This window comes from Solanum pennellii, chromosome 2 (genome assembly GCF_001406875.1).
Source record: "Solanum pennellii chromosome 2, SPENNV200".
NCBI classification, from domain to species: Eukaryota; Viridiplantae; Streptophyta; class Magnoliopsida; order Solanales; family Solanaceae; genus Solanum; species Solanum pennellii.
Genome location: NC_028638.1, coordinates 41,655,154 through 41,670,456, shown reverse-complemented (window position 1 = coordinate 41,670,456; position 15,303 = coordinate 41,655,154). Strand labels below are relative to the sequence as shown.

Genomic DNA, 15,303 nt, shown 5'->3' with positions numbered 1-15,303 from the left:
GGAGATGATCAGTTAATTACTGAAAGTATTTGGGATCATGATGGTTATCTTTTAATTTAGTGTCTTTTTGGAAGAAGAAAAGAAATGGAGTGATTTGGTTGAGGTTCAACACCTCAATTATTATTATTTTTTAAATAGATTTTTTCTTTTCTTTTCTTCTATTTGATATCATGTATATATCTTAATTGATGTCATTATTATAAAATTGTGATCATATCTTGTGATTTCTCAAATTCTCACTGTGTAGCATTTACATTGAGAAATTCTAGTATATTGTATGTCATTAGTCCGATCCTTTGTAGGAACTACATGTAATAACGAACTTACAAAATGAATTTGTTTATCATAAAGAGATTCATCGTTCCTGACCTTGCTTCACCTTTATTATTTGAAAAAGTAAAAGTTCTTTTACACATGTATACATGATTTTAGTAGAAAATAAAATATCCACAAAACCATTTTATGTCTCAAAAACCTGTTTTGTTTACACTCAGATTTTTTGACTGTAAAGTAATAGAAGGACCAAATTGCTAATTCAGGAGTCAACATGAGTTCAAAATAACTTATTTTCCTGTAAAAATAAGAGAATCTGTTATCTTAAAGAACTAATAATACTGAACGAGAGAGAGTGAAGTGAGTAAACACGGAAGGAACTAAATAAAAGTTGTAGCAACGAAATACTAAGGAATAATTGTGGTTGAAGTTTCAGACGTAGAACTCAGTCTTTCAATTTTATGATTGTATAGAAGCGAAACACAATATCCTTGTGCACCCATTTCACTTCTAGTTTAATCAGGAATAACATAGAAAATGAATCTGCTTATAGAGGTTACAAATTCGGGTAGAGCAGTTTGGTAGCTCGCTAGGCTCATAACCTTAAGGTCACGAGTTCAAATCATGTCTCCGCAAAAGAAAACATTGTCACCTTTGAGCACAATGTAACAAATGGTCACTTTCAGAAGCACAGAGTTGAGTACATTCTTTGGCTAACAAGAAATTTTCCTTAAGCACAGTGAGAGATCAAAGAGCAGAAAATTGATGCAGTCCTCAAATAGTTTATTTGATTCCTCTTCAAGAATAATCATTCATAATATCAAATGAACCTCCAAAGAACAGAGCAACTGACTTATTTGCAACAAGTTGTTCACTCACAGTCACTTTTAACTTATACAACTTGAAAATCAACAGTCGAGAACAACACAAACCGCTTAAATATCTAAAACAGATTGCAAAATGAATCATCTCTTGATAGAGTTGGGACATGATACAATATCAAGATAATTATGAAATAGTTTGGGGCATATAGAAACATTACTCCAACATTAACGCCTATCGCCGGCTACTGATTCAGTAGAGAAGAGATACTTCACTCGTGATAGAACAGAATCATGGGCAGGATCATATGGATGGTCCTTTGAAGGAATCTCCAAAATGGCTGGAATTGGTTTGTTGTAACTATCAACCAAAAATCTTATCATGTTGGCCACCTGAAAAGGATAAACCAAGAATAAATTGAGTTAAATGTCAATTAACTCTACTTTAGACCCTGATTTTTCGTCAATCTTCAATTAAAGAAAATGGAGGGCACTAATTCCCCACAGACATATACTGCAGCCTAATAATTTAAAGTTCTTGCCGTAGATACCGAAACTCCTCCACCATATTACACAGTGTTAGTTCAATTTACTTAGTAGATTGAAATTGAACTGGAGTACAACAAAAGTAAAAGATGCATTTTGACTGCAACCCACAATCTTTAATTTATCTAAAAACAATAATACTTCTAATGACAGATAAGAAACAGTAAGTGCTACGCTCATGTAGTTTCTAAACTGGGTTTAGCTAAGTTTGATTCGACCGGGAGATTTGGGGGGTTGGGAGTGGGGGATTAGACTGTTTTTCTAATTTTTAGCAAAACTAGTGACCTTTCGCTTTATACACTAAACCAACCAAAGGAGTACTAAACTAAACTGGACATCTTCAAATCTCTGTTTTGAGTGACTGAGAGGTTTTCTTAATCTGGTCAAATCACTTATCGTTTCTTTATCTTGTTTGGAAAAAATGCATGAACAATTATCTCCTCATTTTAACGAATTTCAGACTGCCTAAAAAACTGACATGGAGAACACACCTCGTCACTTGTATTTCATAACCAAACAAGGAAAATGACCCTTAGGAAAACGTCTTAGATGTGCCATCCCCCCACCTTTATGCAAACCAAATACACTTTAACCTGATGGGGGTGATAGTGATTCCACAGGCAGGGTTTATATGGCTATAGTCAATTATTATCTATTTTTGTTTTTACAATTCCTATGGAACTTGTTTTCTGGAAGAGGAAATGCAAGCAGATTGATGCCGTAGCCACTGTGATATTAACTTCCAACAGGAAATACAGATCACATTACTCTTTTTAACTCTAGCAGGTTTCTGATGACTTGCAAGCAACTGAAGCTTGGCCAGATAATACTTGGTTCAAAAAAACAATGAAAGATTTCGATCAATAAACATTTAAACACTATATACGACATAATTAACAGCTGACACAAACAAATTTTATTTTGGCGTTTGAGCAGAGCTACATGTAATTACAGATAATATTCCTGACTACATAATACATGTAAAAAATTGATAAACCAAACAACAAATGAGAAAATTAGAAAACTTACATATTGGCTGATCAACACTATAGCGATGTCCTCTCTTGTGGTGAATTCCTTAAAAGCATCTTCAATCTGCTTCACTGTTGTTTCTGAACATGAGGATAGGGAATCTATGTTAATTTCTTTCCACAATTTGGAACTTTGAGATAAAGATGAAAAGCTCTACCACTCACAGGAAATGACAGCTCCCTATAAACCATCCTTCACTCAACAACTAAATTAGAAGTACTTTTTGAATTCATTACCAATAAAAGGTCAACCGGTTTGGTTATAAATGTAGATTGACTCTATTCAGAGTCTCCTATATTAGTTTAGATGAGAGAGTGAGCAAAATAAAAGCATGTACCATATGCCTGTGGAGTGTTAGTTAATTGGCCATGGAAGTTTCTGCAGCTGGAGCAATTTCTCAGCTGTCAATTCCCTGAGGTTTTTTGAACTTTGTTAGCTACTTAACTTTAGATTAGCCTTTTGTAATAGAGCTAACAATGTCTTTTACTTGTCTATGCTCTGTATATTTTGCATCTTCTTTGATGTGTTCTATGAAATCCATTATCTTATTAAAAAAGTGATTCCTACATATGCACTGTCTTTTATTGGATAATCATAGTGTCCAGGACCAGCTTGCGTGCACCTCGGCTTATTCCATGGGATACCTGCCACCTCTCACCAGCAACTGGTACCAAGTACTCTGTCCACCAAAGCTAGGACAGATAGCGAGAAAAACCTCATGTTTTTGTCTCTGCTGGGATTTGACCTTAGACTTCATGGTTCTCAACCACTCTATTAACCACTAGGTCACACCCTTGGGTGCTAATATGCACTGCTTTTTCTTCGAGTATTTCACAAAGTGCATTTCTTATGGCGTCCTTAAATAATACCTTGGTCTGCGCTCCACAGTGATGCAGCATGCCAGTAGTGCATAGCTCAACAAGAAATTTCCTTGTCCAATTTCTAATGAATCAAGATAGCCGTTTGTTCCCGAATAAATAGTCATTATTTGCTCTTCTGTGGTGAGAAAAGTTGATTGAGATTGTTTAAGAAATTTACGTAATCGTTCACCTCTTGCCACTTGATTCTGACAAAATTGTCTCAAGCACCGATAAAACCGAAAGCAGACCATCTTTCAAAGAGAGGACGGGTAAATCACATTTCATCTGATAGTCAGAGGACATTCTTATAGTCATTATTGTTGTTATAATTAGTGATTATAATTAAAATTGAGAAGGATTTTTTGATTGAAATATATATATATATATATATATATATATCTGCTAATGAAAAGGTGAACTTTTATATGAAATTAGGGTCCAACAAGTTATGTCATTAAAGGTAAAATGGGGATAATAAGACTAACTATTTCCCCAATATGGCAATATCATATTATGAAATAAAACTACACTAACCAAGTGAAATTAAAAAATGTAACTATGCAGAGATGATAAAAGCTATCTACAAAATGAAAAAAAGAAAAAGGGAAAATATTTTATTCTCCATAACCATAGGGGCATGGCTTATCATGAAAAGGGATGAGAGAAATGGTGAAACAACTTTAAGGAACTGAGCATGACCAATAATTTCTGATATCTGATAACTTTTGGAACAGAGACTACAGCTATAGCCTATAATTGCAATCCCTGAACTTCTGAATTTAACACTGTCGGTGGCTGACATCTCCATGAAAATACCCAACACTCAATATACTGCCATTGGTTGTCTAATTTACTTATTCTTCTTAAAAATACATAAGGATATGCCATATGGATCTTTATCCAGTGAAGCATTCTCTTGTTTCTACCTTGGAGGGCACAGGATATTAAGGTACTGGCTACTCCAGTCCTTCATCTTGGACACTGATATCAGAAACTCCCTTTTTAGCTTGAGAACTTCGTTTTACTATGCAACTAAACAGATTGCCTTCATCACCCTCTCTATTTATCCAATATTTTGCACAATCCTCTAAGTTTCACATCACTTTTATCTAATTATTCCTATCAATAGGAAGTGTAAAGATGTATTTTGGGCCTAACTCAACCGCAAAAGCTAGCTTATACGGTGAGGATTATTCAAGTCCATAAAAGGAGACCAACTGTCCATCCCTTTTTCGATGTGGGACGTCTTAACACTCCCCCGAATGCCCAGACCGTGTTAACTGGAGCGTGGACAATATATTATAATGGCGAACATTAGTGAGCAAAGAATCGGGATAGGCCTGACTCTGGTACCATGTAAAGATGGATCGTGGGCCTAACTCAACCCCAAAAACTAGCTTATAGGTGAGGATTGTCCAAGTCCATATATGGAGACCAACTTCCCATCCCTTTCCCAATGTGGGACATCTAAACAGGAAGCTAGTGAACCAGATGTAGCAGCAAAAATTGCAACAACTACATACTAGTGTAATTCCACAAGTGAGATCTGGGAGGATGGCGTGTATGCAGTCTTATACCTACCTTTTGAAGGTAGAGAGGTTGTTCCAATATGTAGCCAAAAAAATAACTTATCATTTAAACTCCCTCCCCCAAATTTCAAGCTCCTTTGCCCACATTGGTAAAAGAAACTAGCCATTTGGAAGAGAATTTACTAATTTGGAAAATAACTAACCATTCTATTTTGGTGGAGAGTATAAACTACAGCAGAAAGTAAATGAAAGATCCTCAAAAATACTGGAGAACTGGTAATTCCAAAATTGAAACTTACTTGAATCCACAATAAGGTAATTTGTTTTCCTCCTCAAATCAACATTGCCAACTCCAGCCAGTAAAAATCCAGTAATTGTGTCCTATATAAACAAGTTATTTTCATCAGCATCAGTATGTCTATATATCATCTACCACGTGTATGTAGACTAACAAGATATTCATCATAAAAGTCCCATGAAAGTAAGTGGGTAGATTCAAAGAACACTGGATAATTAGTATACCAATTTAAAAAGTTGCATACCAAAACGTAATCAAACAATAGATGAGATATATAATTGCTATCCCGTTTCCACAGATTTCTGCTCGTACATATGATGCAAAACATATACATGATTACGTTCCAACTAAAACCAGTGCTCCATCAGTCACATCAACTGTAAACTCACATCAAATATAATAACTCGTCCAAACGTCTTCTAATTAGTCCGTGCAAGACAAATAAGGTTATCAAATATGTGACAGATAAGAGTATAATATATATGCTCAAATATGACTGATGACCCCAAAGCATCTTGAGAGAGACACACTAGAGTAACAACCAACAGCTCATCCGCAATGATAAGCTATCAATGTTTCTATTTCAGGAAGAGAGATGTCATGATTTATTTAGTCTTAATTAGCTTTCATCATTTTACAGTCATCACACTCCTGGTTTGTGTGTCCATCAATTTTTCACTTCTCACCTTATATATAGCATAGTGAGTAACTCCCAGGCTAGAATAGTTTACTTGACTATATGTGACTTAGATACCCCAAAACCTGTTTCCTTGGAAAATCCATACACGTGAATGATTCCAGCACCGAAGTACATGTCCTCTCTAAATAGTGAAAACAAAGAAAAACCTGGTTCGATCCCATTACGAATCGTCTGATACAATACAAATAGAGCATAGACTATCAATTCTAAGCATACATAGCAACACCCAAAGAACAAAAATGCTGAAAATTTCACCTCATCAGCGATCATGGCAATGAGGGCTGAGTTGTTAGTTCTGACAGGAGCTCGGTTAGCCATCTAAGAAAGCAAGGTTTCTGCAACAACAGATAAACTATAATAAAAATAGCCATGATTCAGAAATTAAGAATCTTGGACACATTGACAGACTCAGATATCAAATCAAATCTTAAACTATTAACAAACCACCAGCAGAAAAAGAAATCAGATTTGACATAGCTTAAAAATTCAAAACCTTGAAATTTTCAAAACCCATCACTAGTTCCAAAGTTTGATGAAAACCCAGTTAGGATTTTCCTGAATTTTAAGTTCTTAAACAATAATCGAATAAATCAAGATAAATCAGATCGAAATCCTTTGAAATAACACAATTGAATGAAAAAAAAAAAAGAAGCTTCGGAAGTTGTAGTTACAACAATTTTTTCAAGCTTACTTCAAAGTTTTTAGCTCTGAGGGATCCAATCGGTCGACAGAGACGAATCGAAGAAACAAGAAAGAAAAAAACTGATGATATTTGGCTATTTGCTGTTCGCTGATGAGTAGAAACTGGAAACAGGAAGTTAAACATGGAAAGAGTTGAATGTAGACTTTAAGCCCCAAAAGTTTTGAATTACGCACAACTGCCCACCTCTTTAGGTAAATGATTAGATTTGCCCTTCTGTTTTCAGAAATAGTTATATTTAACCTTCATTATACTTTCGAAACAAATATATTCCTACAATTATACATTTAGAACAACCATACACCTATCGTTAACAAAGTTATTTAAAAACTTAACCCTAAAATGATGAAATTATAGTACACATTGAGAATGAGAAAGCAATTTCGAGATAACTAATTTTGATATAACTTGTTTTCCAACGAATTGAGTCATAAGAGAAAAGAGAGTGAAACGTTATGGTTATAATCAAATCTTATTTAGTGAGAAGAAAAATCAATTTTTGTTATCTTTTATAAAAGTGTTTTTTAACAATAATAAACATATATTTGTATTTTAAAATTATAACTCAACTATACGACTCGTGCTACAAGAATGAAAAGTATGTTATAAGAAAAGCAAGTATAGTTAGCTTTTAAGTTTAGAACTAAAATATACTCATTAAGAAATATTTTAGTTTTAAGTATCATATATGAAAAGTTTACATGTTTTTTTTTATTTTTTATAGTATAGTATAATATGAAGGACTAAACCATTCATACACCCATATATTAAGGACCATTTGGATTATTTTCTTCTTGACAAACCACCATTCATTTGTGGATTGATGATGTTGATGTGCAAAGGGGTATGGCCAAGCAGCTCATCTGTTGTTCTGTTGCAGCCACCAAATGGACACAAGTCCTTCAAAACCCAAGCTAGCTTGTCTAGCTACCCTCTTGCCAGCAAAGTTATGGTTAGAAGTAAGCAATTTACTCCCTCTTCCTTATATTTAACATTTAATATCAACAACTGTACCTTATCCCAAATGATAGGAGATAATCTAGATATTTGTTTTACTATGTTAAGTTAACTGGATGAATTTTTTTTAGGTAAAGCTACAAGAGCTAACTTAACTTCAAAAACTAGTTAATGAAGGGAGTTTAACAGGATGGACCTGACTCTCATATATGACACCTGTGTATTTTTTTCTTTTTTTTTTGGGTTTCCGTGTTCGGTAGCCACGTTGGAGTCCGACTAAATTCACACATGTGTTTTTTTTTCTTTTTTTTTGGGTTTCCCATCTGGTTCCCGGTACTCATATTGGAGCCCGACTAAATTCGGATTTGGAGTAAAGCGCTCCCTAACAAAAGGTGACTCCGTACCCAAGGGGCTCGACCCCAAGACCTCTTGGTTAAGGATGAATGAGTACTTATTACTCCACCACAACCTTTGTTGGTGACACCTGTGTCTAACTCAACCCCAAAAGCTATCTAACGAGGGGACTACTGCGATTGCTCAACTCTATATAAGCATACCACCAGTTTATTCTCCGACAAATGTGAGACTCTAACCCACTCTAACATTTTACTTTCTGTTGGCCCAGATTTACTTCCCTGCACAATGTTGTTGCTACTGGAAAAAAGAAAAGGTGCTTGTTAAACTAAAAAACACATCTGAAAGATGACATTAGCTTCTTACTGGTAGCTAGCATCATATTGAAAGTTTAATGCTTGAATCAATAATACGGTATCTACTGTCTATGTGTAGTGTGGATAATAGTTTTTGAACTTGTCTTAGTTATATGTTTCACCTAAGTCCTATAAAAGCTAAACTTTTAAGATTTTTTGAAGCTTGGATACAACATCTGTAGGTCAAAGCTGAAAAACTCTATTGACTTTGTAGTATCTTTTCCAAGAAACGGTGGGCGGAACTTAAATCAAAGAGAATTAAGTTTGTTTAGGATCTCTATTGGTGGAATTTGTTGTCGTCTGGGTACTGCTTGACACTAGTAATGTACAACCCACATTGCTTGCTTGTTATTCTGATCAAATAGTGATGTAGTAACTAGTGATAAACTATGTTGCTTGAACTCTTCAAAAGTGTTGACGGGTGCGTGTCGGATTCTCCAAAAATAGTGTATTTTTGGAGAATCCGACACGGGTGTTGCATCAAAAGCAAAGAGTTCCGGCAACTTAGGTGATAAGCCTCATAAAACTGTATGCTCCTTTATACATTATCTTGACTCTGCAATATTGTGATAATACTAACTAATAAACCTCTTAGGAGTTTATATTTATTTATTTTTTTGAAAATAGTAATGTTAGGAGTTTATATTTCTTTATGTCATATCTTGTCTCTGCATCCTGGTACTAGTAAAAACTAGACATTGCAACATTGTATATGTTGATTGGCCAGATGTATTTGGTAAGACCATCGCTCTATGGTCGTAAAGATTCAGGATTTTGAGGTTTTACTGCCTATGAAGTGGTTTGCATTTTTCTGTTTCTCATAGATGATAAAAGCTAGTGATGCTCTTCAATTATGGTGGTGGTAGAATGTGAATTTTTATCAGCTGCTTTAAACTTCATGATTTCAAGTCTACAATTATGCTGCTTCCTGTTGAAGAAGTTGCTCGAAGACGCTAGATCTAGACATTTACGTGGTTCAAACCGTGCTTCAGGCTGAATAGAATTCAGATGTTTGGTCCGAGTAGTTATGATATTTGATGAAAAGTGAACACTTCATGTTATTAGGTAACGTCCCACTTCTTGAGCTTAAAGGGCATGAAATTAAAAAGGGGCTATAGGCTTGTAGTGATTCAGCTAGTCATTATTTCAAATATACAGTACCTGGCTATACTTCCCACTATAGTTGGCAAAGAAGTAAATAGTGATATTAAAAAGCAATTCCTATGTAAAATGCATTCTGACTAACCTTGACATTCCAAGGTAGTAAGAAGAGTACTGTTAACTGACTACTGAAAGCAGTCACTGGAGATTTTTGCTTGTAAAAAATCAGAAAAAAGCGAGGAAAAATAGAAGAAAGAATGAGGTTATGTAGAAGGAGATAAGTATCTCAATGTAATGCTGTTAATTTCCCTTTAGGAACTATGTGTTCAGTATCATTTTAGCGAGAAAATGTTGACTTCTTGTATTGTAAACTTGAAGGTTTTCTATTTACTTATATACATATACTGGAAACTTACTTAGTGCTGCTCAATGAAGAGTCCAGAATTTTCCTCTTTGATGCCTCTAAATGATAGGTTCCATATTTAACTAAGTTAAAATCCTACCTTAAAGTATTAAGCTATCATTGCACTAATTATTGTTCTCCATTGACCAAATTGTAGATGTAATGAATGTCATGTTAAGATTTTTTTCTCTTTATTACTTATGCTAAAAGTTCAGAATTCACTTGCTGTCTTAGATATATCGATCACATGCTTTTCATTCAACGGTTGTGGTTCTCTCCTAAAGTTCCAAAATTTGTGTCTTATTTTTGAACCATAGATCTATCATACTCCACTGATGAAAGTTGTCTGGAGAAAATATTTTCAAATTTTGGTCATGTTGCTGAAGGTACGTGCCGCTACTTGAAGATAATTTTTCTTATCTATTCTGCTCTTTCTTGTAGTTGAGATTGTGACCTGTATTTTTTAATGTATCTACTTCCCTTACCAGTTAAGATTGTGAAGGATGAAGTGACTAAGAGATCAAAGGGATATGCTTTTATTCAGTACACTTCTCAAGAAAATGCCATGCTTGCTCTTGATAGCATGGATCACAAGGTTATACTCTATAAATTTGTTTTGGATTTTTAATTCCTTTCACAGTATGTCTTCTTCGTCACGTTCTTTCTTCCCTTGTCAGTACATCAATGGCAGGGTTATATTTGTGGAACTTGCAAAGCCTACAAAGAATGACTTTGGCAGATACCCGAGAAGTTGTGGACCACCTGTGGAGAGATTACCATCTGAAAATGAAGTTCCAGACCTAAAAGAAAACTGCTAAGGTAATGTTTACGCTAGTGTTAGAGTGGCATTCATTGATAGGTGCATGACAGTTTCACAAGTCATCATTCTGCAAACTACTTGTTCTGTCATCGCACCCTGTGTTTTGCATGTAAGCTCACACAGATATATATTGTGTTTGTTCTCTGAGGCATGGCGCGTTGCATGTTAGTCCAGGTCAATTACTTCATACTAGAAGAGGCTAAGTGTACTTCCGGTCATCTTTCAAAATCTGTACTAAGAATCATGTATATTAAATCGCAAGACTTGTGCTTTGTCAACTTGATGTAACTGGTTTGATGGTCAGGTTCTGCTACTGTATATGTATTTTGAGCTTTTACGCGGTGAAAATGGACTATCATGATGTACTTTAGGCTGCTGCCAAGGGTCTGGAAGTTGCCCTGGAAATAAAGGATTCAAAAACTACTATTTGTCGAAATTTACCATACATGCATGTCTTAACACTCCATTAATTGGAACAGTAAAGGGTTGATCTTGAAAAAAACTATGTAAGTGACTCCTCGATTCTCTCAACCGTAAAATATTTTGAAATAAATTCAGTTTTGCCAAAACGACTAATATTTGGGATCGAATGTATTAAAGTGAGTTATTTTTCTATGATGGATGGTGGAACAGTTGAGTGGGGCTAGAAAGGTTAGTATCAATAACTTGTGAGTCACAAGTTTGTGATTAGGACTTGCTTGTTGCATTATAAGCTGCTTTTATGTTTAGTTTATTTGTAATTGATTGGATTTCAAAAGGATATTGTTGACCGTAATAATATACCCAATATAATCTTATATGAGTGAGGCTTTGGGAGGATAAAGTGTATGCAGATTTTATCCGTCTCTCTTGGAGGTAAGTGGGTGGTTTTAAAAGATCCGCGTGCTCGAGTGTAAGAAAAGAAAGTAACTATGAAAAAGGAAATACAACTACGAAGTAGACATGTCACTTGATTAGAAAATGAATATAATATTTAACTACCTACATGTTTTCTCTTTGAACCACGACTTTCTTATCTAAGGTCATATTTTCTGTTTTATTAAATTATGTCGTACCTCATCATTTCTCTCCGATACTTTTTTCGACCTACATATCCTACATTGTTGTGTTGGTCAACTTTAATTTAATCAAAGCTATCTATTATGACCAAGACATGGGGATACCATGCCTACAATGTGGAAGCCCAACAAGTTGAACGACCACTTTGAAGTATTATTTATGAATATTTTTAGAATATTCTTCTGAAGCTTCTTTTTTTTTTTTTCGTGTTGAAGCACGTTCTGACATTATTATTTTTTCGAATAAATATATAAATACTCCACGCTTGGAAAATACTAAGAAAAATATCTTAATTTATAAAAATATACAAGTATTTATCTAAGCAACTTTTATCTCCGTTTGAAAAAAATGTCACACTTAATTAGCTCTTCATCTTTTAGGTTCAAGTATGATTTTGAGAAATCTATATATATATAAATGAGGATCGTAGAAAAGGTGATGTGGCACTTCTCTATGATCTCCATTCTTTTTTTCTTTTTTTTTTATTTGACATTTTTTTTTATTTTTTTCAATTTTTTTTTCTATTAATTTATACCTCTTTAATTATATAAATTTTATTCTTAAATTAGTATTAATAATATTCATAACCATCAAACCTTTCATATTCATAACCTCTTAAACCTTTCATATTCATAACTTCTAATTATTTAATGTGAAAGGTTACATTAGCACTATAAAATCACACTAAAATTGTGTGTTATTTTGTAGTCATCTTTGGGTAGAGAATTAGTGGAAAAAATGTTACAATATTTGTAAGCTTTGAGGTGCTTTATTTTTTCAAATATTATTTTATATTACTTTTAATTAGCAAGTAAGGCTAAAATGTCATTATATTTTGATTTCTTCTAGATAAATTATTTTGTTTTGTTATCTTTGAAATTTATTTTATGACTAATAATGTATTTGTTATTAGGATGAAATGAATATCCACAGATGGAGATTAATGGATTATTCTTTATTCTTTTAGGTCCTTAAAAGTAATGTTTCTATTATATTATTTCCTTCTGAATTATTTATGTTTTGTCAAAAGTGATTATATGTGTTAATGGATTATTCTTTATTCTTTTAGGTCCTTAAAAGTAATGTTTCTATTATATTATTTCCTTCTGAATTATTTATGTTTTGTCAAAAGTGATTATATGTGTTTAAATGTAATTTTCTCCTTATTCTTTATCTTTTTCTTCTTTTGGTAGATAACTTTTTAACTTATTTAATCAGATTTGCGGATTATATGAGATATATCTATAATGAAAATGGTTAGACATTCTTGCATAATTTGAGTTTACAAGGAAAAATAATTTGATATGTCTAATATAATTACTTTGTTGAATTATACATTTAATATTATTTGTTTATGTTCATGAAGATAGAAATCCTGAGTTTTTTTCAGAAAAAATATCTAATTTATTCTCCTTAGACCTCTGTATGATTCTTAGATAATTAACTATATTATAATGATAACACTCTTCAAAAATAATTATTTGTTTAGGTAAATTCATCTCTTACTTTTTTATTAATAATATTAGTTTATTGTGTTTGTGGCTTATAATATTTTAAAACATAGAATAGAAGTATAAAATGAGTAAATAAATATCGATATGCTACTTAAAGAAATACGTACATATACTTTCATAGTCCGGTGAAATAATTTTTATTAACAAAAATGATAGAACATAAGAATGTAAAGTTAATTTATAATTTTGAAAATACACATGGTTTTATTAAAAATAAATTATTTAGTAATATGTAAAATTGCAATTCTTAAATTTTTCATTTTTGTTGTTTTTCTTAGAAGATTTCAAGTTGTTTATGAATAAGTCTTTTTATATTTTCATATTTGTTATTTTTCGGGAGTTCTAAAGTTATTTCAAAATTAAGATTAATTTGTAATTTTAAAATTTTAGTTGGTTTCCTACCTTTCTATTTACTTATAATAAAATATTTGTCTCAATAACTCTAATTTGTTTGTCTTTTCATTTTCTATAATTTATGTTCTTTATTAGTGTAATAATGTACAAATATTACTCTTATTATGTTACTAAAGCTCAAAGTCATATTATTAATCTTCTTAATTACTGTGACTTTTTATTCTTAGGAATTTATTATATTAAATAAATATTTATTTAAAATGTGAAATATACTTTTTAATATTTTGTGTTTAAGCCAAACAAAATTAAAAGAAATAGGAATTTTGTATGTGTCATTTTCTTGAATCTTTTTTTCGTAGTTAATTCTCTCTAAGTTGTTCCAAAATAATTGGATATCTAAACCTAAGTATAATAATAATAATAATAATAATAATAATAATAATAACAAGTATGAAATTTAACTAATTAAGACTGTTAAACTTTTCTTTATTTAAAATTTAATTATTAAAAAGTTATTAATACAAATATTAAATTAATCTAATATTGTACAATAAAAATAATAAAAACATGTGATGATTGGCTCATGACGAGGACAAGTAATAGCGATTGTGGATAATGATTTATAATAGTGTTGACTAACTATATAGTCATGAATACTAATTATTAATAGCAATCCGAGTTATACATTGACGAAAAATTATACTAAGAATGTAATTTAAAAAATTACAATAAGCATAAAAGAATGATTAGATTTCAAGTTTACATAAATATAGATAAATTATACTAAGAAAATCTCAAATAAAAAAGAAAAAAATGATCACAAGTTTACATTTAAGTAGTTCTAATATTAACCAATTCTTATTACCTTCCCTTTTTTTCTATAAAATTTATTTTTAATATTTAACTTTTCGAAGTTCACATATATTGATTCCTTAATAAATTTATATTTGATCTGAATATTTTTCATAGCTTCTCTTATATAAAATTATGTGATTAACAAAAAATTCTTTTTATTAAAGTAATTATTGATATTAATATGTAATTTTATTTTAATCCTTTTCATAACCGCGCAAAGCGCGGCTAAGTACACTAGTAAGTAATTAATATCAAAGATAAAATTAAAAATAGAGTTTTGTTTTTTTAGGTAGAAAGTTAATATTTATTTTTAAAAATAATGGAGAAGGGAGTAGTTATTACATGAATTAGTGCCACACATTTCAATGTCAAATAATTAAAGAGAAAGTGATAGCTTACATTGGTCCCTATCACACAAATATTTACCTTTTGAATTACTTATTCAATAAATATTTACCTTTGGAATTACTTTAGAAAAATCAATACTTTCTTAATTATTGAAAAATCATTAGTCTGAACCAAATTAAATAAAACTTATTGAAAGTAAATGCAATTTATTTTTCTGAAATAAAACTTTAATGTTTCGAAAAGTTACATAAAGGTACAACAAGATGGAAGTTCTTAGTTTTCAGTATCCATTGTATCAAAATATTTATTATTTTTATGAAAAAGAAATAATTTTGAAATACACATCATTCTAAAACTTTAAAACAATATTTTTCTTTTATATTATCCTTAATAATAATTATTTTTAAAAACTACAAATACTTC

At 31.8% G+C, this 15,303-nt stretch overlaps 2 protein-coding genes across 4 annotated transcripts; one reads left to right on the top strand and one right to left on the bottom strand.

Moving 5' to 3' along the window:
• Nucleotides 1-1,035: 1,035 nt before the first annotated feature.
• Nucleotides 1,036-6,911, bottom strand: LOC107008664 (V-type proton ATPase subunit F). 2 transcript variants are annotated; one of them, XM_015207796.2, is made up of 5 exons: nt 6,751-6,911; nt 6,315-6,394; nt 5,361-5,442; nt 2,670-2,752; nt 1,036-1,487 (listed from the first exon to the last, which is right to left on the bottom strand). In XM_015207796.2, exons 2-5 carry the CDS (start codon nt 6,375-6,377, stop codon nt 1,323-1,325), a joined length of 393 nt encoding a protein of 130 aa, XP_015063282.1. In that variant the 5' UTR covers nt 6,378-6,394; nt 6,751-6,911; the 3' UTR covers nt 1,036-1,322. The 2 variants fall into 2 exon arrangements, with proteins under 2 accessions (XP_015063282.1, XP_015063283.1); XM_015207797.2 differs by having other exon boundaries at nt 6,315-6,411; nt 6,751-6,882.
• Nucleotides 6,912-7,525: 614 nt separating this feature from the next.
• Nucleotides 7,526-11,544, top strand: LOC107008824 (small RNA-binding protein 11, chloroplastic). Of its 2 annotated transcripts, none has more exons than XM_027915067.1 (5): nt 7,526-7,718; nt 10,248-10,316; nt 10,419-10,525; nt 10,608-10,749; nt 10,925-11,053. In XM_027915067.1, exons 1-4 carry the CDS (start codon nt 7,583-7,585, stop codon nt 10,746-10,748), a joined length of 453 nt encoding a protein of 150 aa, XP_027770868.1. In that variant the 5' UTR covers nt 7,526-7,582; the 3' UTR covers nt 10,749; nt 10,925-11,053. The 2 variants fall into 2 exon arrangements, with proteins under 2 accessions (XP_027770868.1, XP_015063503.1); XM_015208017.2 differs by lacking the exon at nt 10,925-11,053 and adding an exon at nt 11,055-11,544 and having other exon boundaries at nt 7,527-7,718.
• Nucleotides 11,545-15,303: the final 3,759 nt, after the last annotated feature.